This window comes from Pteronotus mesoamericanus, unplaced genomic scaffold (genome assembly GCF_021234165.1).
Source record: "Pteronotus mesoamericanus isolate MK-2021 breed Mesoamerican mustached bat unplaced genomic scaffold, CSHL_Meso_final contig_173, whole genome shotgun sequence".
In the NCBI taxonomy this organism is placed as follows: Eukaryota; Metazoa; Chordata; class Mammalia; order Chiroptera; family Mormoopidae; genus Pteronotus; species Pteronotus mesoamericanus.
In genome coordinates, this window is record NW_026555072.1 from 3,076,405 (window position 1) to 3,099,923 (window position 23,519).

Here is a 23,519-nt window from a genome sequence, read left to right on the forward strand (position 1 = left end):
GTTATTTCCAATTGTCCTTTTCCCCCAGACCCTGGTAACCATCAATCTGTGTTCTGTCTCTATAGTTTAACCTGTTCTTCTTAATTCATATGAATGGAATAGATAATAAGTAATGTTTGTGTTTGGCTTCTTTCACTTGGCATAAAGTTTTCAAAGTTCATCCTCATTGTAGCATGTATCAGTACAATCATGAGCTGCATAATAACATTTTAGTCAATGATTGATTGCATACACACTGGTGGTCCCGTAAGATTACAATGAAGTGAAAAAATTCCTATCAGTTAGTGATGTCCTAGATGTTTTGATGTAGTGAAAGTCATTACTAACTTGCTTGTGGTGATGCTGGTGTGGTGATGCTTGATGTGGAGAAACCTGCACTGCCAGTCATAAAGAAATATAGCAAATACAGTTATATACAGCACATAATACTTGATAATAATAAATGACTGTGTTACTGGTTTATGTATTTACTAATATATACTTTTTATCATTGTTTTGCTCTTTTATAAATAGAAAAATAGAAAAGTGTACTCTTTCTATTTATGAACAAGTTTGTTGCCATAAAACATTATGTTGTGCTATGCTGGCAGCGGTCACATACATCTTGGATGTTCGGCATCTCTTGATTGCATCATTTTCTCTTGTGCTTGATTTAATCTCATATTGTTTTGAACAGTAACATACTGTACAGACTTGTAGCCTGGGAGCAATAGGCTATACCATATAGCCTAGGTGTGCAGTAGGCTATACAGTCTAGGTTTGTGTAAGTGCATTCTATGATGTTCTCTCAATGATGAAATTGCTTAACAATGCATTCAGAACATATCCCCATGATTAAGTGGCACATGACTGAATTTCATTCCTTTTTTAATAGCTGAATACAGGATGAAAATCCTCTTAGCAGGTACAGTGCCAGCCCTCCATGCCACATTCTAAACAAAGGCTCCAGCAAAAATTGGTTGCCTTGTAATTGGGTGTAATGTTCCTGAACAGTCTTGCCGAGGCAGACATTGGTACAAGTACCAAGATTTGGGTGTAAGTACCCTCTCCATAGCTAATGGATCCTTGATTGTTTCTGAAGCAGCAGGCTCACAACTGCACTGAACCAGCCATGACAAACCTGTTCCTTGTTTTCTTGGTCTCTTGCAGCCAGAGGTGGCTCTGGGCAATGAGACCCAAGCAAAAGTCTGCTGGACCTCAGGAAGATACATCTAGCAAATCTTTTGCTTTCTTGATAAAAGTGGAGAGGCTGCAAAAGAAAAAAATATATAAATTAAAATGTTAACAAAGTAAAAAAAAGTAGGGGAGGATAAAAGTCATAGAGGCCTTTCTCCCATCTTTCTGCTCTAAACCTAGAATTGATGTCTGGAGCTGCAGTATTTGTCTCTCAGTCATAAAGACTTGGCTACGTGGAGATGCAAGCCTTACATCCTTGAGGCATTGAACATGTACTACCACCTTCCTGTGCAGAGAACTCTTGTTTTATGAATAAAATAAACTCCTATTTGTTTCAGCCATTGAGAGACTAGTTTTCTGCTACTTTTTCTAATAGACAACTGATTGGTTTTCCCATATATGTCAGAGGCAGGGGTTTACAGCTGCTATGCAAAGCAAGATATCTGTGGAAGGTACTCCTATGGTACATTGTGGCTAACCTCTGACTACAGTCTAAGGCAGCACTTTCCTAACATGACTACTGAATTACAAATATATAGTCTATGTGAATTTGTACAGGCATGAAGGTAACAGTGCCTGGGTCGTCCTGTGTCTTTCTGCCCTTCTTGTATTAAGAAAAGAATCATCTATTTATACCTGTGGTAGTCAACACATTCACGAAGGTTCCCCAGGGGCTTTTCGACCTTAGCTGTCATCAACTCACAGAGTGGTGCACTGTAGTGGGAGCCCTGGATGAAAGCCCACATTTGGAGGATGCTAAAAGGAGCTAAAACATGTAATACCTACTTTTGACTTAATGTAGTGAGATGGGAGCAGGCAGATAGAAGGGCCAAATCTGAATTGTTAATAAAAACTTTAAGAAGTATCTTGAGATCATAATAAACTCTTTTTTAATTTTAAAACATCTTGCCAATAAGGACATTCTCTCTACTATTTGCTCTAATATTTTTAGATTACTTTAAGATAATTAAAAAAAGAATCTGGAGATTTCCCAAGGCTTTGCTTAAATGACTCACATTTAGAGAAATCTCAATGTGTATAATGAGAAGCATAATACAAAACTATGAGTGCCTAGAAATGACTTTGCTTTTGTTCTAAAGAATTTAAACTGAGATTATATTTTGAAATTGAGTAGGGAGGGATTTGGGTCTTTGGAAACAGAACAAAAAATAAAGAGCTATGATTTGGGGATGATAAAGTAAGTACCCCCACAAACCTCTTATTTTATATTTATAAATACCTTTTATGTAATTTGGAACATGTTACAAGTATGTGATAGCATTAAATATATAAAAGGTATGTAAACCCTTTCAGTTTTCTAGGACTGCACTGAATTTTAACTACACATATTTACTAACAGAGAACAAGTAAGTGGATCTTGCCAGTTGATATTCCATAGAATTAGAACAACAAAAGTAAGAAGGGGGCAGAAAATATATTAGACAGAAGCAAATGATAACTAAGAAGGTATGAATTATAAATAAAGTAGATGATCAAGAATCCACACAAGGTGATTAAGGATCTTGAGATGGGGAGATTACCTGGATTGTCTAAATTGGCTCTAAGTCTAATCACCAGAGCCTTAAAAATGAGAAGTAAGAAGGTAAAAAGAGGAAGTAGGAGATGTGACAATGAAAACAAGATGCTGCACTCCTGGCTCTGAAGATGGAAAGAGGGGCCATGATGCAAGTAATGCAGCTTCGTAAGCTGGAAAAGGCAAGGAAATGGACTCTTCTCTAGAGCCTCCAAAAGAAACCAGCCCTGCTGATACCTTGACTCCAGCCCAGTGACACTGATTTCAGGCTCTGTTCCATGTGCACTTAAAGAATATGTGTATTCTGCTGTTGTTAGGAGGAGTGTTCTAAAATATCAATTAGACCTAGTTGGTTGATAGTATTGTTCACATCTTCTATACCCTTGTTTGTTTTAAGTCTACTAGTACTATTACTGACAGAGGAGTATTGAGATCTCCAACTCTGATTGTGGACATATTTCATTTCTCTTTTCAGTTCTGTCAGCTTTTGCTTCAGGTATTTTAAAGCTCTGGTATTAAATGCATACAGGACTGTGTGATGAACTGTCCCTAAGAAGGAGAGTCCCAATGAGATGACCTCTTGATGTTCATGCCTTTGTGTAATCCCCTCCCATTGAGTGGGGACAGGACTTGGGACTTGTTTCTAACCAGCAGAATATGACAAAGGTGATGGGATGTCTTTCTCTTGATTAAGTCATGTTATATGGTAAAGATGAAATGTCACTCCCATAATTATTTCACATTATGTAAGGACCCATCTTAGTAAACTGAAGTGAGAGATTATCTTTGTTGCTTTGATGAAGTAAGCAGCCATGTTGCGGAAACCCATGTAGCAAGAAACTTCAATCAGCCCCTAGGAACAGCAGGTGACCCCTCATGCCTGAAGGTGGCTGCCAATGTACAGCCAGAAACGAGTCAAGGCCCTTAGTCATACTGCTGCAAGGAAATGAATTATGCCAAAACCTGAATCAGTTTGGAAGTGGATCTTTCCTCAGTCAAACTTATGATGAGACTACAGCCCTAGAAGACCCTGGATTGCAGATACCCTGAAGTAGAGAACACAGTTAAGCTGTGCCCTAACTACTGTCCTACAGAAACTATGAGATAATAAATGTATTGCACATTGTTTTAAGTACTCAGTTTGTAGTGATTTGTTATGCAGCAATAGAAAATAAATACAGATTGTAATGTCTTCTTGGTGGATAGATAAGTTATTATGGTGCAGCACCCCTCTTTAGCCTTTCTAATTTTCTTTCCTGGGAAGTCAAACCTCTTTGATGTTAATAAGGCCACTCCAGTTCTCTATTATTAATATTTGCATGGTATATATGTTTCCATAATTTTACTTTAAACCTACCTAAGTCAGAATATTTGAAATGAGTTTCTTGTAGGCACTCATTCTATTTTTTATTCATTATGACAATCTCTCTTTTAATTGATTTATTGAGATCATTTATATTGAATGTAGTTATTAATATATTTGGATTTAATCCTATCATTTTATTATTTGTTTTCTCTTTGTACCCTCTGTTTTCATTCCTCAATTTGCCCTTTCCCATGTCTTTTTGAGTTTCCTTGAGCATTTTAAGTATTCCATTTGATTTATCTCTTTGTATATTCTATGGAATACAATATATATACTCAAGTTTTTACAATCTACCTATAATCAATATTTACTAATTCAAGTAGAATACAGAAACCATCCTAACTTCTAGGACTGTTTATTTTCCTTCTTTTGTGTTCTTGTTTGTGTATTATATCTGCATACTTTCAAAATCCCATTAGACCATGTTATAATTTTTGTTTTCAAAGAGCACATTTTAAAGAACTGGTGAGAAGAAAAACTTCTCTCAGTCATCCTTTTATAGCTTTTATAGGTCTGCTGGCAATGGATTCTCTCATTCTTCATTCTGTGGAGAATATTTTTATTTCACTGTCATTCCTGAAAGTTACTTTTGCTGGTCATATTATTTTGGGTTGACAATTCTTTCAGCACTTTAAAAATGTTGTGCACTTCTTTATGACCTCCTTGGTTTCTAATGAGAAATTCATAGTCATTTGGATTATTATCCCAAATGTAATGTGTCATTTTTCCTCTTTCTGCTTTAAATATATTTTGTCTTTCTTTTCAATAGTTTAAATATAATGTGTCTGGGCATTAATTAATAGTTTATACTGTTTGGAGTTTGCTGAGGTTCTTGAATCTACAGGTTTGTGTTGTTTGTTAAATTTGGAATGTTTTCAGTGTCACGTATATATTTTTTTCTGCATGACACTCTTTTCCTTGTCCTGAAATTCCAAAGGCATCAAAGTTAGACCTTTTGTTATTATCTTACAGGTCCTTGTGGCTATGTTCATTTACTTCTCAAATTTTCATCTTTGTTGTTAAGGTTGGAATATTTCTCTTCATCTTTCTTCATATTTACTGACTCTCATCTTCATTTTGTTATTTAGCCCACCTAGTCATCTTCAAAATTTCAGTTATTTTATTTTTCAGTTATAACATTTCAATTTGGTTCTTCTTTTTTTTACTCCTTTGCTGAGACTTTTTATCTCTCCATTAATTTCAAAATTGTTTGTTCTTATTTATTGAAAGATGTTTATAATATCTGCTTTAAATTCTTTTTTAGATAATTCAAACATTCGTGTCCCATATTTCAGCACTGGTGTTGAGAATTTTATGTTTCTTTATGTGCTGAAAAATTTCAGGTTGTATCCTGGATATATTTAATATTATGCTGTCAGGTCTTATATCTTGCTTTAATCTTAAGGGGAAATATTGATATATTTGTTTTAGCTTGTAGTCAACATGGCTGGGTTCAGGTCACAAGTTTTGACCTGCTTTCTGTGGATCATGGCTCCAAAGTCAATTCGGTTTTCAAAACTTTTGCAGTGTTATTTAGATCTGTACCACAGGTGTTTTATCCAGTGGCGAGTCTAGGATCTGGGTGATCTGTTTCTTAGTTCAGTTATCACAGCCTTTGGTATTTTCTTTAAGATCAGATCTACACGGAGGTAGGTCAAGGTGGGTCTAGGAGTTCATACTGACTTTACAGTATTCTTTTCCCCAAACTCTTCACTCTTCACAGTCTTCCTGCCTGATACTTTGCAGTTTCTTGAAGTTCCCCATTTTGATCCTTTGACAAGAAATCTGAGTCTTTGTTTACTCCTCTCTGCTTTGCAATTCCTGCAACTTTGCCCAAGTCTGGGGCTAAGAGGCAGGAGGACAGAGAGAGATAAAAAAATGTCAGTGGGGTTTTCCCCTGATTATCTTGGAACCATAGCTACTCCAACCATAGAAGAAGGTTCTTCTCTCCCTTAGCATTTTAAGCACTTGATAGCACTACTTCCTCCATTGACACTGTCAAAGGGAGATTGCCTTTTGGTCAGGGTGTGAGAAAATTGAAAAAAAGAAAAGAATGGTGTACTTCCCCACTCTCTCTAAATTTTAAGAGATCTATTTTCTACTCTTACCGGTATTCTCTGTCCATGTCAGTGCCTCCTTCTGGGCTTTGGGCTGTTTTAACTCCAACGTAGTGACTAGTCGAGGGAAAAAATGGTAAACTCATTGCCAGTTGTTATACTTCAAATTCTGGTGTTCATTCCCAATTTACCTGACACAATATATGTTTTAGAATCCTTATATAGTTGCTCCATGCATTCTGTTCAGGTTTTATAGCTGCATTCAGTGGGAGAAAACAGGCTGAGTGTTATTATTCTTTGTTACCTGGAATCATAACCCTTGTATTGTATAGGCTAGTTTTCATACATAAATATGTATAGATAATGCAGTATTTTCTTTGGTGTATATTTGTGTTAGGATTAATCTTTTCATACACTACCTGAGGCAACATTTTTATACTATATATACTCTTCTGGATATCCATCACTATGGAAGACACCCTCAAAGTTAGTACCTTAAAATTGCATAAATCATTTTATTATTGCATAGATCCAGGCATTGATTAGGGGAATCTAGGTGTTTCTTTCTTGTGGTCTTTCATATGTTTACAGTAGGATGGTGGCTGAGAATGAAATAATTTGAAGGTTCACTCACTCATGCGTGTGGCATATAGTCTAGGAACACTAACAAAAGGAGGAGTTCCTGTGATGTCTGTCTCTATTGTTATATAGTTTCTCCAGCATGGCAACTTCAAGGTGTGTATATATATGTTTATTTATTTTCTACACTTATTGAGATATAACTGATATATAACATTGTAAGTTTAAGGTGTACAATGTATTGATTTGATACACTTATATATTGCAATATGATTACATCATAATGTTAGCTAACACCTCCATCAAGTCAAAGAATTAGCATTTTATTTTCTGTGGTGAGAACATTTAAGATTTTCTCTATCAGAAATTTTCAAATATACAGTATAGTATTCTTATCTATAATCGCAATGCTGTGCATTAGTTCCTCAGAACTTATTCATCTTATAACTGGAAGTTTGTACTCTTTGACCAACAACTCCTCATTTCCCCTACCCTGGGCCCTGGTAACCATCATTCTACTCTCTATTTCTACTAATTTAGCTTCTTTACATTCCACATATAAGTCAGGTTATACAGTACTTGTCTTTCTCTGACTTATTTCACTTAGCATAATGCCCTCAAGGTCCATCCATCTGTTCCAAATGGCAGGATTGCCTTCTTTCTCATGACCAAATATTCCACTGTGTGTGTGTGTGTGACATCTTCTTTATACTTTCATCCACTGATGGACATTTTCTGTATCTTGGTTATTGTGAGTAATGCTGCAATAAACATGGGAGTGCAAACATCTCTTAGAAATACTATTTTATTTTCCTTTGGATATATACCTAGAAGTGGGAATGCTGGATCATGTGGTAGTTCTAATTTTAATTTTTTGAGGAACATTTATACTGTTTTTCATAGTGACTGCACCAATTTACATTCCAACCAACAACAGTGCACAAAAGTTTATTTTTCTCCACATTGTCATTGGCATTTGTTAGCTCTTGTCTTTTTTTATCATAGCCATTATAACAGGTATGAGGTGATATCTCATCATGGTCTACATTTATTACATGGAAGCTCAGGGCTCCAAAGTGAGTGGAGAGCAAGAGAGTGAGAGTGAGTCAGGTAGAAACTAGGATGCTTTTTATGACTTAGCTTCTTAGCTTATGACAAGTTATGCAGTCTCCACTGCCACATTCTATTCCTTGAGGCAGTCACAAGGGTCCACTGAAGTTCAAGGGTGTGGGGACATAGATGCCCCTTATTGATGGGTGAGTAGCATGGTTCTGGAAGAGCATGTGGGATTGGAAATACGCGTATGGGCATTTTTAGAAAATACAATCTGCTACAAGTACTTTTAATGTAGCTCCTGAGTTGCCCTCAGTGTGCACTCTAGAAAGAAGTTCTGTTTTTGATTTCTGGAGACCCAAAGGGGTATAATATTAAATATTATGATCAATATGGCCAGTTTTCAGCAAACATGGATTTTAATGAGTCTCCAGAATTAGATAAAGTTTTCCTGTTGTTGTATAACTTTCCCTATGACCATCCAGGTTTTTAGTGTTTGCAATTTCATTGGAAACCTGCATGGAACTACAAGGTACAGTGGTACCTTGGTAATCCTCATTAATTCCTTCCAAAACTTATGACAAGTGCCAAAAACGACAAGTACCAAACTATGAAGCATTTTCTCTTGCGCGATGGCATCATGACTCATACAAGTTCTAGCAAGTGCGACAAGTCCCAAGCAAGCACCAAGTGCTGAAACATTTTTTTCCTCATCAAAATGTGACGAGTACAGGGTTTGGCACGTTCTAAAGCTGATGAATACCGAGGAATGACTGGTATATGGATTTTTCAGCCGCAGGGTGACTGTCTGGAGGAACAGGAAACTACCTAAAATCTAGATGAGATTCTTTTGCTTAAAGAAGGGCCTAAATGGGCTTGCCAGGGTGTTCACCTAGAAGGGAGCCAGGAAGGCTGCAGTGGTCCAAATATCTTTCCTACCTACTGCCATCTCTACCCTACCATTACTCCTTAGTTAAGCATTGCTTTCTTTAATGAATCCTCTTAAAAATGCAAACACCTCTGGGAGAGAAATCTGGGCAGTTGGTACTGATTTCAGAGTGGTTCAACAGACACTTTAAGAGTACAGTGCTAGGCCCTGGGAATTCAGTGATTATAATTTAGTTTCTCTTTTCTTTCTTGAACAAGGTAGATTGAAAATTCTAGTTCCTGAAAATTTGTTCCAAGAGGTTTTATTCTCCAGAGTCCACTTTATATTTTTTTCCAGAGCTGAGCCTTGTCCTAAGAATCATCCAAGAAGACTTCCTGGGCTACCGTAATGTCAATGTAAAAGTAACACGACACCCCCACCCCCAGCACCACCATTCATCTACCTGGAATGGCAAGTGTTCAGTTCCTTCAGCCCTCTTCCCAGAATAAGAAGTGAGTCTATTTCTCAAGTGGCGAAGAATATATTTTAATGCTCTCTGCTCATTCCGACCCCTTGTGGGTCTTCACTTAGGGACAGAGTAGAGCAGAGGTTTGAATGAAACCTTGCAGACTCTGGGAAGCCCCGAGAGTTGGCAGGCACTATGAGAGATGTGGAAAGAGAGCTGTAGGGGTACCTCGCTTCCTCCAGGGTCCCCACTTTACTGAGCCCAGGGGGGCTACACAGTGTCTGAGATGAAACATTCCGCAGTGGCCCCAGAAACAAGACTGAAGACCCCTCGGGGGCACAATCCAAGCTGAAGCTTCTGCCAGGCAGGCGACCTCTGGCGTCCGGTTTAGGATACGTGGCGGCGAGGGCTCGGAAACCCGACCCCACGACCCCAGTCGGCCTGGCCAGGCACCAGGACCGGGGAGGAGCACAGAGAGGCCAGGGGCTGGCGGCCGGGTCCGTGAGTCGGGTGAAAGCCAAGCCTGGTTCGGTGGCCCGGCTGAAGGTGGGCAGGGCGCGGCGGGGGGCCGAACAGGTGCGCGGGCTTGGCGGGGCGGTGCTTGGGGATCTTGCGCAATGCGCGCGCCCCTCCCCCGATCGGGCTCCAGCAGGAGGAGGAGCTGCGGCTGCCACCACCGCTCCGGCAGGTCTGCTGCTCCCAGTCATCTCGCTGACAGCGCGGGCTGCTGGTCTGCACGCAGGAGGCGCAGGCGGCTCTGGGGCTATGGAGCCTGGTGGTGGTGACGCGGCACGCTTTGGCCTGGGGTGGGCAGCCCATGCGCTGCCACCGCGGCTGCTACTACTGTTGCTGCTGCCGCTGTTTCTCGGTCGGGGGCTACGTGTCGTGGCCGCGGCCTCCTCCTCTGGGGCGGCGGCTGAGGACAGCAGCGCCATGGAGGAGCTCGCCACTGAGAAGGAGGCGGAGGAGAGCCACAGGCAAGACAGCGTGAGCCTGCTCACTTTCATCTTGCTGCTCACGCTCACTATCCTCACCATCTGGCTCTTCAAGCACCGCCGGGTGCGCTTCCTGCACGAGACTGGGCTGGCCATGATCTATGGTGAGCACCCCGCCCGCGCCCACCACCCCGACACCTTTCCGGCAGCTGGGCCACTGCGTTCCCCTTCCCCCTCGCCGCGCTTCACTGTACTCCCCCTTCACTTGCAACGTGTTTTGTGCCTTTTTCTTTTCCCGCTGGGACGGTGTTGGTTCCCAAGGTCAAGTATCTGCATTTTCTGTTTTTCTATTACTGTTGAAAAGAATTCCACTCCATTTCGACGTTTCTCAATGGGGAACCAGGAAAATGAAAGACACAAAGGTGGCCCGGTTCTGTCCATCGGGTTCTGACTTGCCCCTCACCCCATCACGCCCCCCGGGCCCCTGCCCCAGTTCAGCTCAACAGGGTGTGTGTGCCCTGTAGGGTGACTTCCCGGGGAACTGCGCCATCCCAGGAGGCAGGCCACAGTGAAGGCCGGGGCGAGAGTTGAGGGTTTCTTGACTTGGGTATGGGCTGGGGTGGCCTGGTGGATGCCACATCCATGGTCAATCTGTCTGGATGTCCACTTCTGAGATGTATTTGTGGTCTCTAGTTAATAATGTCAGAGCATGAAGCACTGTGAAAGGTGAATGTGGTTCAGGACCTAGAGTGGTACCCAGCCATGTTGGACCTAGTCCAGGAGATGGGCACATCTTCCATCCTTGTGTCCAGGTGGGAAGTTATGCCCAGTAACTTGCCTTCTCCAAGTGGAGAGTTTTTATATTCCTCAGATTGTAACGTGGACACGACTTTGAAGATGCATTTGTGAATGTATGAAGAGGAAAAGTAATGGTTTTAATTCTGGAGTCAGCCTTCTTTTGTTGTAAAGGGTGGACTGTTGCCGCCATCCTTTTCTGGATTTAATGGCACATGGTGTGCCACATGCACAGTGGTCAGTACAAATCTTCTGTCATTCCATGTGTCATTTAGCCATAATCTGAATCATCCTTTCTCCCCCACCATGCCCTCTGAATCCCACTCTATCACTCCAAACTGGAAACAAGTATTCTATTTTTTAAATTTAATTCAGTAGAGTTAGGGCCCACATTGGCACGCTTATTTGAAATAGAGGAGCCCACCTCATGACCAGTCCCAAGAGGCAGCATTTTACTTTATCACTTATACTGGAGAGATTGCTCCATTCAATTTCCATTCACGGTTCCCTGATAGAGAATGGAAAGAAGACACCTTAATCTTTAATGTGAAAATTACCCCTGGCCCTGGGCCTTGCTTCTCATGGTTCTTGATTGGTTGTTGACAGCCCAGGCTCATGGCCACAAATGTTATGAAGTGCTTTCAGGAGGCCTCAAGTTTTCAGGGGATAGTGGCCGCGACAGGTCTTGAATTGAAATAGGACCAGGTCCAAAACTGAGTATGGTTCTTGCAAATTACAGGTGTAAATACAAACTTTGGCCTTGATACTTGGTCATTCTTGAGTTCTGTGGTTTGTGTCAGTTGGTGATAAATGTTTGATGTCAGGGCTGCATGTAAGCTAGGAGGTTTCCTGAGGAGAGAGCAGAGTGGGGAGTTAAAGCACATTGTCATTTCTGGTGATTGACTCTGAGCCATAATGCAGATGAAGATTGCCTTTATATTATATAGACAGCCTTGAAAATATTTTTATTTTATAGCCCTTATATCCAATTTATTAAAGTACAATGTAAAATATTTTAGAAGGTAGCTTTGACAGACTCATAAATACATGCTCAAGTGCATGGAAACTAAATGGGGGGTTTAAAAATACATTTTCTGAGGAGTACTCGATGTTCTTGGGAGCTCAATTACCTTTATTTTAAGGCTTAAAAACAGCAGTGGAATTTTCCTTTGCTGATACATACTTTTTAGACTCATCACAAGCTTTTAGTCATTGGGGTTGTGCTACAGTGTTTTATTTTGTGTCACTGAAATCTGGTTTAATCGGTGATTGTTCAAAAATGGCAACATCATTTCATAGCATTCCATGTAATTTTTGTACTGTGTCTTCGGGTTTTAGTGCTACTTTAAAATGTATTAAGAAATTTAGTTTGTCAATATGTAGTGTCCTAGGTTATGCCAAATACTAATATTTTGATGTGGGTTGCTTATAATGGTGAAAAAACAGTTCTCTCTCTCAGAGATATTCTCTTCTGTTTCAAGAACCCCCTCCCCAACCTGAATTCTAATGTTATTTGATTAGCTAATTATTCATTATATACTGAAGACTATTGAAATTCTGATTAAAAAATGCAGTATGAAAATCTTTGAACACTTAAGTGAATGGAATACAGGTTTTCAGGGCTTCTCTTTTTTAATAGTAAGAAATCAGATTGCATTTGTTGAGATCAATAGAGGAAGTGAGTAATTGTCCTGTTGCCTCTGAGTAATAAAGGACAAACGACACAAGGAAACACTTCAGTATCTGCTGCATGCTGGGTGCCCCGCTTCATTTCTGGAGGTAAACAATTTAACTTTTAAATATGAGCAAATTTTTATGAGTAAAAGGGTTCAGCTGTGAATTTTAAAACTCTTTACTTTGAACTTTAAAAAAATCTAATTTCTGCCACTTTTAAAATATCGAAGAGGTACTTTAATCTGAGTGGGAAGGATTTTATATATAAATATATTAAAATAAATTGTGATAATACATATATTTGCTAGTATAGTCATAAAATATATCTGGAGGAACATGCAATAGACTGTCAAATTGTTTCCCTGGAGCAGGGGCAGTGGTAAGAACTAGGTAGCTGTGACATAGGGGTGGGAGGGAGACATCACTCTGTTTACTTTTGTGCTATTTAATTTTTGAACTATGGAAGTGTGTCTCTGCCTTCATTTTGTGGCATTTGTGATGGTATTTTAAGGTGCTCCTCAGATCATCCAATTTGTTGCCCACTTCTCCTTATTTAAATCACATTATGTTGTCAATTTTCTGTGAGCTTTCAATTGTTGTCTATACCTGTGGAGCTTCTGGAATTGAGACAATATGGAGAAAGGGGGAGATATTTTCTATCTTATCCCTCTTCTTTTTATCCCATTATTCCCAATGAATAGTTACAGTAGGAGCAGTGTGGACAAATAGATCCAACAGCTAGCACTTACTTTGGTGCAAAGGACCTAAGGACAGTAAGAGACAGATATACTGTGAATGCTTACCATTTAAATGGAAAAGAACTTCCCCTTCTACCAAGAGAGAGTTATAAGCACTCCTCCTTGACAACAGCTCCAGTCAGCTACAAGGGAAGGTGACCACAGACCAGACTCCAGGGAAGTTGAAAGCAGCACCCCAGACCCTGTGTTGGGAGCTGCGTGGCAACAGGCAAAGCCACCCGTCTAACCTGTTTTGTCAGGGCAGGGAGCTCCCCCAGCTGCCTGATTCTGTAGTGATTAAGTGCCATCCTAAAGTTACTGGGCACAGCATGTCTGTGCAGCAGAAATAGCAAGTGTTTGAGGCAGGGAAGGCTGGTATAAACAGACTGTGTCAGTTGATTGTGGTTCTCTCTCATGTGTACAGTAGTTCCACTTCCCCCATGATGTTTTTGTGACAACTGATACGGGTCCAAAATACCACACTTGGCCATGCTAGTCTACCACCTGCTTCTTGTTTCCCCCCACTTTGTACCTATCAACTTTTCCAAGCCCCTGCAGGTTCGGTGGCTTGTGGGCTCACTGTTGCTTTGTTGGAGCTGGATTACTAAGCACAGACTGAGAGTGGGTTTACAGGCAAAACCTGAAAGGGGAAAATATGACTTTTCGCAGTAGCATGAAATCAACATTCAAGCCTGTGAGCAACCATTTCGGGACCACCTTCTCTTCCTGGTTAATCAAAAGCCCTCATTTTTTAAAGAACTCATTACTTTGGCCCTAGTTTGGGGCAGCTCCACAGGGTCTCACTTTGATACCAGATTGCCTGGGTTCAAATGGTGGCTTGGTTACTTATAAAGCTGTATATAATATTGGGTACACTCTCTGGGCCTTAGTTTACTCTTTTAAAAAATGCAGACAGTGTTACTTACCTTACAGGATTATTGTATGAATGAGATACTCTAAAGGTCAAGTGCAGTTTCTGGTACTTAAACACTTGGTAAATATTAGTTTTCATTCTCACTCTAGACTTTGTGATTCTTTGGCCAGCGTTGCTACCTGAGACTGGTTCAGTGGAGGCCTGCTGTAATTCAACAGTACATTAGGATGCAGTTAGGGGGGGTGAGGAGAACTGTAATTTTTTTGTGGGCTATTTGTTAATACTTAGGAAAAAGAGGTGCGATGTATCTACCCTACCCTTTTATCCAGCAGTCTCAATTCTTAGACTTTATTCTTCAGAAATACTTGCATTAGTATGTTACATTGCTTGCACTGCAGTATTTGTTGCAGCAGAAACAAGTTGCAATACTCATCAAGAAGAGACTGGTTACATTTTAGCACATTCCTGCTAAGGAATAATATGCAGCTGATAAAAAGAGGTATTTTGGGGTCTCATTTTAAGGTACGTGTCCATACATACTGTTGTGGTAAAAACTAGGCACAGATCAGTTATGTGTAGTATAATCTCATTTAGTCTTTAAAATTATGTAATGTATTATATGTACATAAATATGACATGTAGACATTTGTATATGACAAGTGTGCTTCTCTGGAAAGATACACAACCTTAGCAGTGGTTATATTTTGGCATTGGGACCAGTTCTTGGGAGAGGAGGGAGATGTTACTTTTCTCTCCATACTCTTCTGAATGGCCTGAAATTCCTATGACACTGACACATTACTTTTGCAACTGAAACATTGTTTTAAAATAAAACAAATTACTTTCATGTAGTAAAAAATATGTTAGAAACAGATTATTGTTATGTGGTAAAGTAGCATTATTTAAAAGTTATAAATGGAACTAAAATGTGTGTTAAAGTGGGAAAAATGACATTTCCTGAAAGTGTTTCTTAGAATTTTCAGAAGTTAACCTTTTTAGAATAATGTAATTAGAAAAATCACCATTTTACAACTCCCAATGATAATTGATTTAGGCAAGGATTTTCAGTGAATTGAGGAGTTGTAGGTGAGATGTTGTTGGAGAACATGGTAGTTGCATGGTGCTGAGCATCACCTCACAGATTAGTTGACTATTGCAAAGGAAAGGTACCTTTACAGTGGAAAGGTATGGCAATCACAATCTTCAAACCTAGTTATGAAATTTATCCTTGCTTCTTGTAGAACTCTAGTACTATGTGTATCCTGATGTGATGTAATAGGAAACGTACAGCTTTATCTATGTAGTATTCATCTTCCAAATGTTTTTCTTAATCTAGTTGAGGTTTTAGGCATATCTTTCAGTTTGTAGGAAACAGAGAAACAAATTTTAAAATACCATGCAAAAACAAACATATCTGAGATATGGGACAATTTGCAAGACAGTTAAAACAGTCACCTTGGTTTTTTCAAAAAGCCTTTGTCGAGGGAAACAAAAAGGCAGATAAGTGTTTGTTATGGACTGAATTGTGCCTCCCCTGCAAATTCATACAGTGAAGCCCTAATCCCTAATGTGATGGTACTTGCATGTGGGGCCTTTGGGAGGTGATTCAGGTTAGATGAAGTCGTGAAGGTGGGTCTCCGTGATGAGATTAGTGCCTTTATAAGAAGAGGACGAAACCAGAGCTTCCCCTTTCTCTACCACATGAAGATAACAGCAAGAAGGCAGCCATCTATAAGCCAAAAAGAGTGCCTTAACCAGACGCTAAATCTTCTAGCACCTTGATCTTCGACTTCCCAGCATCCAGAACTGTGAGAAATAAATGTTTTTTTAATCCTCACTCAAGGATATGTTAATTGATTTTAGAGAGAATGGAAGGGAGAGAGAGAAACATTGATTGGTTGTCTTTCATATACGTCCTGACTGGGGATCGAACCCGCAACCTAGGCATGTGCCTGACCAGGGACCCAGCCTGCAACCTTTTGGTGCATGAACGATGCTCCAACCAATCAACCCATCCAGCCAGGGCAGAAAAAGATGTTTGTTGTTTAAACCAGCCAGCCTAGAATTTTTATTTTCTGGTAGCTTAAGCAGAATAAGACAGTGTTCTAAGTTAATAGAGACAAAGAGACATAACCAAATGTAGCACAGAAAACTTGACTGGTTTCTGGTTCATGGAAAAGGTATAAAAGTGTTTTGGGGACAATCAGGGATCTTTGAATGTGGGCTTGGTATTTGATGATATTAGGGAATTACTGTTATTTTTCTTAGGTATGAAAATTGAGGTTATATATGAGAATGTACTTAGTCTTTGGAGATGTAAGCTGAAGTATTTAGGGGTGAAGTAAGTGTATGTGTCCTAATGTATGCAACTTACTTTCAAAAATTTCAGTCAAAAAATACACATGCCACATATAGCATAGAGAAAAATACTGCAAAATACTAGCAATCGTTAAACCTGGGTGGTGAGTAAAAAGGTGAGCTTTATACTCTTCTTTCAACTATTTAGTATGTTTTGAAATTTTCATTAAAATAGAAGATTGGGGAAGACATTAACCTCCCTATTAGTCTGTTAACCTTCCCGCCTGAAAGATTATACAGGTAAGGCTGTATATATCTTCTTTGTTACTTTCATTAAACTCTTTCTGACACTGAGTAATGTTGTTTGCCATTAGTTTGCATGTGATTGTGATAAGCTTACATGACTTGAGAATCAGTAACTCCTTTTTAATTTCAATTTTTGTTTGATTTTTAAGTTCACATGTCTTTTGAAAAAATGTCTCTATTTTACCTTCAAGAAAATATATTTTAGGAGACTTTCCTCTTTTGGCTAAAGCATGCTACCTGGCTTTTAATCAATGTGGATATTTGTATTAGGGTAATGCTAGCTATTATAACAGACCAACTCCAAATTTCAGTGGTCTAAAGATTCTTAATGGAGTGACTTACTACATGAAACATAGCCCAAAAGTAGTTCAAGGATTTTTCCTGAATATTTGTGTTTAAAAATGTGTTGTGTTCAAGATTATAACAATATATTACTATTAAAAGTAATAATAGCAGAAGAGTTTTTAGCTCGTGGAGTTTCAAAAATATCAGAGATCAATTGGCTTGTCTTAAAAGACATTTACAGAAACAGAATAATAAATTCAATGGTATTTATATCTAAAACATTTTATTTTGTCTGTTGATACATTAAATTTTGTATGTACAATTTTTTATAGACAGAGATGGATTTTAGTTAGTGCTTCTAGAACTCTACTGTTTACAGTGTGAGTTGCCTCAGTTGAGGGGAGGAGGACATCGTTTTGGCACCATAGCCTAAAATATTATCTTGCAGGTATGTTTTGTAATCTGGAAACTGAATTTTGTATGTTTTACCAAATAATTTTCATTCAAATAAAAACAAAATAATATTTTAAAAAAACCCAACAAATTTCAGTGGTCTAACATAAGAAAATTTCACTTTTTACTCATGTAATGGGCCAGTGCAAGGGTCTGGCAGTGGCTGCTCCATGTGGTGACTCTGGCACCAGGTGCCTTCTATCTTGTGGCTTCCCCATCCCTTAGGGTTCTGGGATCCTCCCCTTTCACCAATGAATGAGGACAGAAAAATGAGGATCATACGGGGAAGACTTATGTGCTAAGCCTAGAAGTGTTGGATATTGTTTTATTCACTTCTGTTGGACAGAACTTGGTCATGAGGCTACATCTAACTGGAAGGGAGGCAGGGAAATGTACTCTAGCTGGAGGAAGAAGAACAGGTTTGGAAAGCAATTGGTAATTCCTGTTACAGTATTTGATGAGTACTTTGTCATACATAATCCAGAAATGAGAAGTATAGTAGGATTTGCATTTTTTTTTAGTTGCTGTTTTTGGATGTTGATAAACTAATTTTTTATTTTAAGTAACAGTTTGAAGAGCACCTTCATCTTGAGTTTATGAAGTTATTTCAATAGACATATCAGTATCACTTGGGAGCTTGTTGGAAATAGCAGGTCTGGTCCCATACTTACTTAGAATGTCTCAGAGTGGGACTGTGCAATGAAACCACTGCATTTCCTGGCCTCTCTTGCCGTTAAGTGTGGTCATGTGACCAAGTTCTGGCTAAAGATTAGAAGAAGTATTGTGTGAGATTTATACAAATTATCCTTAAAAGGAAGGTAGCATGCCCTTCTTCTGCCATGCTATCTGTCCTCTTGGATGTGGATATTATGGCTAGAACTCTAGCAGCCATATTGGATGAAGAGGTAATCTTGGGAGTGGAAGGCACTTCTAGCAATACAATAAGAGATAGATGGAACTGGGATCTCTGATAGCATAGAGTTGCCTTGCCAGGTCTGCATACTTCTAGACTCCTTATATGTGAGAGAAAAATCGTCTTTGTTATTTGCTACTTAACCTAATTGTAACTTTTACTTATATCAGGCTCTCATGTCCACTTGAAACTCAGGTATGACATATGGGGCTGTTTTGAGGACCTGAGGCAGATGTTTGTGACTACAATGGATATGGCACTGCTTGGGATTCTAAAGAAGGCTGAAAAATAGGCAGTACAGTTCTAGAGAAAGGGTTTGAGGAAAGGGTTAAGATTTAAAGTACCACTTCTATTTGGTAACTGTTTGGGCATTTGACAATCACCCACACATTTGGTGATTTGTTAGAAAGACTCATGAGATTCAGAGACATATGTAGTCACACTAACGATTTATTACAGTAATAGGACATGCAGCAGGAAAAAGATGTAATGGGTGGAGTCTGGGAGAGTCTAGATGTGGGCTTCTAAAATTCTCCCTTAGGGGATTAGGGTGGAGTTTCACTGAGCAGGCTTCTTCCTCCAGCAGCAACACATGCACTGCCTAGGGAAGCTTGCTTAAGACTCAGACTTTTTTTATTGGGGGCTCATCAGTCACTATTACTGAAATTTCAGACTCCCAGAAGGAAAGCAGGTGTTCACCATAAATCATATTTGCAGAAACAATTAATCTGGCCAGGCTGGTATGGCAGAATTCAGTGTTCTAGGTACACAAAACAACCTTATCAATTAGGAGCACATGGAATATTTTATAGGCCAAGTTCCCAGGAGCTATTTCAAGGATCAATCATGCAAGCAGGCCATCCTGGATATAGCAACATCAGGCCTATTATGTTAACTTTTTCCTGCAGAGTAACATGTGGTATCAATTGACTGTTAGCTTTTTGTGTTCCCGAGAGCACACTCTTTTATTTTGTTATATCAACACTCTTTTATTTTTAAAATTATTACTTTTTTAGATTTATTGATTTTTTAAATTATCACAAGTAAAATTGACTTTAGATGTACAGTCTTATGAATTTTAATATTTGCATAGATAATGTGCAACTGCCACCACAATTGAGATATACACTAGTTCCATCATTCTAAAATACTTTCTCATGCTACCACCTCACTCCGACAACCCCTGACCTATTCTCTGTCATTGTACTTTTGTGTTTTCAAATATGGTGTATAAATGGAAACTTTCAGTATGTAACCTTTTGAAATTAGCTTTTTCACTCAGCATAATGCCTTTGAGATTCACCCATGTTGTTTCATGTATTTATAGTTAGCTCATTTTTATTGCCAAGTTAGATTTCATTTTATGGATATAACAGTTTGTTTATTTGTTTGCCAGTTGAAGGGGAATTGGGTTGTTTCCAGATTTTTGTGATTATGAATAGAGCTGCTATAAATATTAGGTTTATGGGTTTTTCTGTGAATGTACATTTCCATTTTTCTGTGGTAAATAACCAGGAATAGGGTTTCTGGGTAATAGGGTGAGAGTAAGTTTAACTTCATAAGGAAACTGCCAAACCATTTTCTGTGGTGGCCGTACATTCCAACTAGCAATGTGTAAGAGTTCCAGTTGCTCCTTGTTGTCTCCAGCACGTAGTATTGTTAGTATTTTTTATTTTAGTCATTCTAATAGATGTGTAGTGGTATCTTACTGCAGTTTTAATTTACATTTCCCTAAGGTTGAGCATGTTTTCATGTTTATTTGCCATTCACATATATTCACATATCTTTTTTCAAGTGACTGTTCAAGTATTTTGCCCATTTTCTAACTGTATTGTTTGTTTTCTTTGAATTTTGAGAGTTCTTTATTTAGTCTGGGTGCAACTCCTTTGTTAGATATGTCATTTGCAAATATTCTTTCCCCTTTTGTAGCTTGTGTTTTCATTATCTTAACAGTGTCTTTTGCAGAGCAAACATTTTAAATTTTAATGCAATCCAATTCCTTAACTTTTCCTTTTTATTGATTGTGCTCTTGGTTGTCATGTCTAAAAACTCATTGCTTAACCACAGGTCAAGAAGGCGGTCTCATATGTTTTCTTCTAAAAGTCTTATGGTTTTGCATTTCACATTTAGATCTGTGATTTATTTTGAGTTAGTTTTTGTAAGAGATATGAGGTTTACATTGAGGTTAATTTCTTGATGTATGGGTGTTTAATTTTTCCAACATTTTTGTTAAGAATATGATCTTTCCTAAAAGATTACTTTTGCAACTTTGTCCAAAATCAGTTGCTGATATTTGTGTGGATATATTTCTGGCCTTTCTGTTATGTTCCACTTATCTCTGTATCTAGCTTTTAGCCAATACCACACCACCTTGCTTTCTGAGGCTTTCAAGTGGGACTTAAAATTGAGTTCCTCCAACTTAATTCTTTTTCAAAATTGTTCTAGTTCTTCTAGTTCGAATATTCTATATTATTTTTCTTTTAAAGGCTTTATTAATTTCTAGAGAGAGAGGAAGGAGGGGAGAGAAACATCGATTGGCCGCCTCCCACATGCCCCCAACTGAGGACCCCATCTGCAACCCAGGCACGTGCCCCAACCGGAAATCGACCCCGCGACCCCCTGCTCCCAGGCTGGCACTCAACTCACCAAGCCACACCAGCTAGGACAAATATTCTATATTCTTAATGATATTCTATGTAGTTCTATCAATTTTTCACCACAGTCAATTTTAGAATATTTTTCATAATCCCGACAAGCCACCCTGTCTCCGTTAGTAGTCACAGCTTGTTTTGTCCCAACACCTCCCGCCCTAGACAACCATCAGTTTATTTTCTGTTTCCATGGAGTTGCTTATTTTGGACATTTTATGTAAGAGGAATTATACAATATGTGGTCCTTTGTGACTGACTTCTTTCACTTAGCATACTGTTTTCAAGGTTTATTCATGTTGTAGCATGTGTCATTACTTCATTTTACTTTATAAATAAATTTATAAATATTTACTGAATACTCTTCCACTGAATATTTTATTTATCCCTTCAGTTGATGAAAATTTTGGCTATTTTTACTTTATGGTTATTATATATAATGCTTCTACAAACATTTGTGAACAAGTTTTTGTGTGGCCATTCCTCTTGGGTATATACCTACATGTGGAATTATTGGGCATATTTTTATGTTTGACACATTTATGTCCTTATATTTAAAGTGACTTTTTGTAGGCAGCATGTAGTTGGGTCTTGCTTTTTCAAAAAAAATGTGATGTGATCATCTCTGCCTTTTATTGGGATATTTTGTCCATTTACTTTGATGTGAGTATTGATACGGTTATTTTGAATTTGTGATCTTGCTATTTGTTTTCAATTTGTCCCATTTGTTTTTGTTCCTTTTTCCTATTTTTCTGCCTTCTTATTACTTACTCAAGTATTTTAAAATTCCATTTTTTTCCTTGTAGCTTATGGACCATAACTCATTGTTTTGTTATTTCAGTTGTTACTTCAAGATTTATAGTATACATCTTTAACTTGTCACAGTCTACCTTGAAATGATGTTATGCAACTTCAGATTTAATGAGGATGTTACAATAGGATATTTACATTTCTTCCCTCTAAACCTTTGATATTTTTCTATGTGCTTTACTTTCACAGGGTATAAACCTCACAATCCATTGTTACTACTTTTGTTTAAACACTTATATTTTAAAGACATTTAAATAATAAGAAATAATTTTTAAAGACTAATATATTATTGATATCTATATACTATTTCCAGTGCTTTTCAGACCATTGATTCTTATTTCCATCTGGTGTTAGTTTCCTTCTGCCAGGAGGATATGCTTTAACCTTTCTTGTAGTGGGTTGCTGATGATGAATTCTTTCAGCTTCTGTGTGTGTGAATATATCTTTATTTTCACCTTCATTTTGAAAGATGTTTTTGCTGGGTATGGAATTCTAGGCTGTTCTCCCCTTTCTCCATTTCTTGCTCCATCATCTTTTTGCTTATGTTGTTTCTCATTCTTTTCTTTGTTTCTCTGTATGTTACATGTCTTTCTCTTCCAGGTGCTTTTAAGAGTTTTTGTTTATTTCTGGTTTTGAGCAATTTAAATATAGCTTACCTTGGTGTAGTTTTCTTCATGTTTCTTTTCCTTTGGATTAATTTGGTTTCCTAGGTCTGTGGTTTTATAATTTTTATTACATTTGGAAAAATTTTGGCAATTATTTCTTCATATATTATTTCTATATTCCTTTCCATATTTATGGGCATCAGTTACCTGTACATTAGACCATTTCAAGTTATTCTACAGCTCACTGGTGCATTTTCATATTTTTTTTTCTGTGTCTTACCTTGGATTCTTTTTCCTGTGCCCTTCTTAACTTGCCTTTTCTTCCATATTATCTAATCTGCCATTAATTCTATCCAGTGTATTTTTTTTCATCTCAGACATTATAGTTTTTATGCTCAGAAGTTCCATTTGCATCTTTTCTTTGTATTTTCCATGTCTCTGTCTAACTTTTTGACCATATATATGTTACGATTGTTTTAAAACCTTTTTCTGGTACTTTTAAAATTTGAGTGTTTCACTTGATTGGTTATCGTCCTTATTGACTGCATTTTCCCACCTCTTTGTGTGCCTGCTAATCTTTAGTTGGATGACAGACATTGTGAATTTTACCTTGTTAGGTGCTGGATGTTTTTGTATATGTTACTATAAATCATCTTGAGCTTTGTTCCTAGATGCTGCTAAATTTCTTGGAAATAATTTGATCCTTATGAGCCCTGCTTTTATGATTTATTAGGTAGGTCTGGAGCAATACTAGGTCTAGGTCTAGTTATTCCAACTATTGAGGCAAGACTATCCTGACTGTTCTACCCAGTGCCCTATAAATTGTGAGTTTTTCCACTCTGGCTCATGCGGACAGGTATTATTCCAGTAGCCAAGTATTGTTCTCTCTCATTTTTTTCAAATTATTCTTTCCCCCTATGTGCATATGCTGATCTCTGTTGAATACCCAAGGAAGAGACCCTCTGTGGATCACCAGGGTTCTCTTTCTGTTCATGTCTCCTCTCTAGTATTCTGTCCTATGACTTCAGCTGCTTTTATATCCAGACTCTAAGCTTTATTAATATAAAGAGAATGCTAGAGTTTCCCT

General features: G+C 38.3%; 1 protein-coding gene across 1 annotated transcript in view; it reads left to right on the forward strand.

Annotated features, from left to right (window-relative positions):
* The first annotated feature begins 9,815 nt into the window (after nt 1-9,815).
* Nucleotides 9,816-23,519, forward strand: part of SLC9A7 (solute carrier family 9 member A7) — a 214,750-nt gene continuing 201,046 nt past the window's right edge. Inside the window, exon 1 of the mRNA XM_054566516.1 lies at nt 9,816-10,198. Coding sequence (XP_054422491.1) covers nt 9,865-10,198 — 334 coding nt within the window. The 5' untranslated portion in view covers nt 9,816-9,864. The remainder of the gene's footprint in view (nt 10,199-23,519) is intronic.